General features: G+C 42.4%; 1 protein-coding gene across 1 annotated transcript in view; it reads right to left on the bottom strand.

Moving 5' to 3' along the window:
• Positions 359 to 5,099, bottom strand: part of LOC107647655 (protein FAR1-RELATED SEQUENCE 5-like) — an 8,838-nt gene continuing 4,097 nt past the window's right edge. The window contains exons 2-3 of the mRNA XM_021105708.1: positions 3,895 to 3,993; positions 359 to 2,836 (exon numbers count right to left, since the gene is read on the bottom strand). Coding sequence (XP_020961367.1) covers positions 359 to 2,836; positions 3,895 to 3,993 — 2,577 coding nt within the window. The remainder of the gene's footprint in view (positions 2,837 to 3,894; positions 3,994 to 5,099) is intronic.

A 5,099-nucleotide genomic window follows, 5' to 3' on the forward strand; every position in this document is an offset into this window, starting at 1 on the left:
GATCAATTACATTTGCTTTACATACCTAACTGCAATGTTACAGAATCTGGAAATCACCACGACCCAAACATTGTAATGCCAAAAGAGCTAGTGTATGAGTAACCAAAGGGTATGGTAAGGTCAGCAAGAGGTATGCTAAGCCACTCATAGAAAGGGATGCAGCAACAATAGGCAAAAACTATACAAACTGTATTGAATTCTTTCGTGCAACAAACACATAACATTATATGGTACCTGAAAAGCCAGGAACTTCTATCTCCAGCATTTGTGCTCCTCCAATTGACATTGCCATATTGATTAAAATATTATTTTTACACGTTTAATGAATCTTATGATTTCGGCCATCACATTCAAGGAATTAACCAAACAACATCACCCTATGATTTTCGAATCTAAATGGAAACCGCTTACTTACCTCGTTTGTGTGACAATGACGTGCCTCTGGTGTTGCGCAAGGGGCAGCAGCATCTTGCGAATCATGCTCCATGTAACTTGGACCGCCTGCATCATCATTGCCTGCAACCCCCTCTCCCGGATGCCACGTGCAAGTCCTCTTGGTGTGACTGGCTTCCCCACAGTTGGTACAACGTCGTCTCTTCGGCGTCCTCTCTCCCTGGCTAATCGGTACACACTCCTTTCCCTTCCTCGGTGCCCCTTTTGTCTTCGATACGACGGGGTCTTCGATTCCTGACACCGGCGATAGACCAAGTTTGCTGCCAACCTTGTCAACGAATCTCTGCTGAAGCGTTTTGGTGAGACTAGCAATTCCATCCCTAGCCACAACAAACTCTGCAGCATCTTCCGACCCAAGCTGTGCAACTAAACTCATTGCCCCACATAGAGCACCATATCGAAGCAAACGGCCTTCAGAACCATCTTTACTATCCGCAGCGGTCAATCTACAATCCTTTGCATCCTTGCTCCATCTTCTCAAAACAAGACCGGGTGGTATTTCTTCGAAACCCTCGTACTTCATCGCACAAAAGATATGACTGCAGGGAATCCCTTCACTGTTCCACATCGAACACTCACACTCTATTTTTCCCTCGTTCGGGTCAACCAATACCTTGTGTGTTCTATTAGGTTTTCCCATTCGCGAGAATGTGTACACAGTTGTTGTGCTGATGCTGTCCTTGGCCCGAAACAATAGCGTTGCCACAGCCTTAATTTGTTTCTTCACTTCTCTGAATACTGCTCTTGTATACACCTTCGATGCAAACCGCTCGATCGAATCAAGGCCGGTGGTCAGCACCGAACTATAGTAGGTGGAGTGGAATTGGGCAATTACTTCATTATTCCGATAGTCCTTTACAACACGATCCAAACTATGCACAAGCTCCAGAATGCTATCAGTTGATTTAAGGAAGCCCTTAACAAAAGCATTTATCCCTTCACATCTTGAGGTCGTCCTGTATCCTGCGCAAAATGTTCCCCTAAGGTACGCCATTGCCCAACTTTCACTAGATTCATACGTGGACTTAACCCAACTGTTGTCCTCTAGGCCAAGTGACTCGACAGATGCCTTCCAGTACTCCTCAAACTCGCTGATTTCAAAGTTAGCATAAATTGCTTTCCTAAACACCTTGCGAAATTCAGGATCTTTCACCCTCTGGACGCAATTCTTCTCCAAGTGCCAACCACATAGTCTATGTGTCGCCGTCGGCATCACCTCCGCAATTGCAGTGCGCATCGCCTTGTCCCCGTCGGTCACCACTACACAAGGATTTTTTTGCCCCATAACATCGAGCAGGTTCAGCAAGACCCACCTATAGGTGCGGACCTCTTCATCCTTCAGCAATACGAATCCAAATATTGATGTCTGTTTGTGGTGATTTGACCCAGAAAAAACCACCAGTGGTTTCTTGTACTTGTTAGATCGGTACGTCGAATCAAAGGCCAACACGTCACCAAATAGATGATAATCCGTGATCATCTCACCGTCGGCCCAAATTAGGCTTCCTAAACGATTGTCCGAGGTCCGTGTGTAACGGGCCACGGTCCTCATGTCAGCATTTGCCTTACCCTCCAAGTAGCTGATAGTCGCGGCGGCGTCGCCGTCGCATATTCGTGCAACCCTTTGCCCATGAACATAATTATAGAGATCCCGTTTTGTGAATCTGAGCATGCCATACCCACCAGATTGCCCCGCCATGTAAGCCATTATTTTCGACGTGGCGATCCCAAACTGCTTCAAACTATCCACCTGCGCCTTGTCACCGTCACTCATCTTCCGATGACTACGAATGAGACGTGCGAACACTGCCGGGGCAAGCTCGTGGTTGTGTTCGTCCACGATGGTCCTGACCCTCCACACACTATGCTGCATATCATAGTAAATCTTCAACTTTGCCTTACAGTCCGTGCGACTCTCCAGCCTCTCCTCCCTTACTCGCTCAGGACGGTCGTAGTGCTTAGCATGTCTTGTGCCTTGTCGATGGCAAAAAAAGTCTCTCCTAATCAACACCCCATTCACACGAGCTATGTCTCCCTTCCGAACTCCGAAACCCCTTGACTTAGCGAATTCCTTGTAGGCAGCATAAGCATCATCCTCCGTTGCAAACTCTTTTCCCAAAAAGTCCGTAGCAACTACTGGCCGGCGGAGACCAACCTCTGCCGCATCATTCGCATCACCCCACCCATTACCATCATCGGCACCACCTACCATTTTCTCTCCGCTTTCGCGGCCTTCATTGCACTCCAGGTAATCGTCGTCGTCGTATTCATCATCACTTGCAGAATAATGTCCGCGACTATCATTGGAGGCACTCCCGACCGAGTCTTTACCCTCACTGTTAAACGAACGATCGAAATCTATTGGCAACAACTGGGCAACCTCCTAGCTTGATCACATACAAAATAGACAAATGATGCTCATAACAACGCCGTCGATACAGTCAAAACAGCAAGCACAACTATCAAAAAGGGACTATATCTTACTGCACAAATAAGCCAAAGCCACTGCATTATAACTATGTAAACATAGCTGGCCCAACTTTAGCGCATCTTAAATAAGTTAAAAATAATATTTTCAGAATCCAACCCAGCACCATAAGTTCAATAAGGTTCCCGGCATAATTATAGCCAAATGGTTAAAAACCCTTTCCAAATTTTAATGCTACTGAATTAAAAATCCAAACAACAACAACGGCTCCTATAAAATAAAAAACATATCAACATCTAATTAGAAATCAGTTACAACCTTCTTTCCTTGATATACTTGTTGTTTTCCCGCTACGAAGCGAAACATTGAAATTACAATATCTATGTCTCCAGTGTCTTTGAAAGTACCATTTCTTTGTAGTGTGCTACAAGTCCTTAGTTTCACAACAACCCCCATATTTAGCCACAAACAGAAAAACGACATTCCATTTTGAAATAATAAACCACTTTACATTAAGGGTACATCCAAATAGCGGTTTAACAAAATCACCATGCAAAAAATCTTAGTCCTCAAAGTTCTTACTAAAACATGATCATTACCTATGGGAAGGTAACCCGAAGTGACCTCTCACCAGCCATGTATACATTATCTTGCCTAGATTGCTAGTAGTGCCCGTTGCATTAACAATTTCCCAAACGCACAATATATTGAACTAACTAATTTTTAACTACAACTAAAGGTCTAAATAAACTACCAATCTGTTCATGCAGCAGTTCCTCGAATGTGAAAATTGATCAAATTTAACTTGGTCTTAAACCAACTACCCATGCTCCATCCAGACTCAAAGCATATACCAGAATCTAGAAATTCAGAATATAAGTTCTCGACCTAACCTGAACACCTTGCGGGAGCGGGACTCCAAGATGATCATTCACTGGGCGGAGCAGCTCCTACCTTGGACTGAGAGGGACGGAGGAGGACGGCCAGCAATGCTGAGTACAGGACAACCGCACCTGACTATTATGGCGTTTGTCAGCACCACCGCTCCCTGGCTCCTGCACCTGATCTGGATAATGGCTTCCGTCGGGGGGTCCTTCACCCGGAGGGAGCAGCTGGAACAAACTCAGAAGCCAAACACCAGAGACGGTGAGAGTCACGACACCGGCGTCGGCTTTCTTGGGGGACGCTGCTAGGGTTTTTTGGGTTGATAGGAGAAGACTGACCTACAGCAACAACTACTTTGGTTACCCCCACTCTTTTTGGGAACAAACCTGAAGGCCCAGCAAGCGCTAATGGGACCCTCTAAAATGACAACCCCATTCTAAACCGTGCTATCTAGCCGGCTCACCCATCCCTTCGATCAGCGTCCTCAGCTTCCTGAGAGCTACCTGCTTTCAGCCATACATAAACAACACGTGTCCACAGCAAATTCGATAAAGACAAAAATCTGTAAATCTGTATGAATATGCATCTTTATACTAGATGAACCTTTTAAAAAATCGGTGAAATAATCATATAAACATATATTAATATCTGATTGAATAACAGCTAAGACACACATATATACTATGAAAAAGTATAGAATACCAATATATTATCTGTCAATTTATTATTAATAATAATTAATTATTATATTTTAAAGTTTAAATATATGTATAAAGAGACACATCTAAAAAATACATCTATAAAAATATTTTTGTTAGACATAATTATAAAAAAAATATTTTTATTAGACACATCTATAAAGATATTTTTATTAAACACAATTATAAATAAAAGTTGACAGAAGTTAACAGAAATATTGTTGGTAATGTAGCGAAATTGATATGGTATTATTGCAATCCATATCCACATTACACTTTAAAAAGTAGCCACAGGTCCTCAAGTCTCTTATAACTAAAGTTGGAAATAGAAGAGTGGAGTATATATTGAGAACTTATTCACCAAACCTAATTTCAAAGTTATCATCCAATCATAAACAACACCGTGACATTTCCTACCACTGCTTTCATTTCTAGGTTGATTTATTGGAGTATATATCTATATATAGACACAAATCATAAGCCTATATATAGAGAGCAAGACAAATAGTTGTAATCACAAACTTTAAATTGCACTATTGAAGATATAATATAAGAGAACCCTAATTTTCCAAAGTGTGTGAATGGATTACGCGGAAATATTTGTATCTATACTTATAAAATGTATATTTAATATG

Source organism: Arachis ipaensis, chromosome B06 (assembly GCF_000816755.2).
Source record: "Arachis ipaensis cultivar K30076 chromosome B06, Araip1.1, whole genome shotgun sequence".
Lineage (NCBI taxonomy): Eukaryota > Viridiplantae > Streptophyta > Magnoliopsida > Fabales > Fabaceae > Arachis > Arachis ipaensis.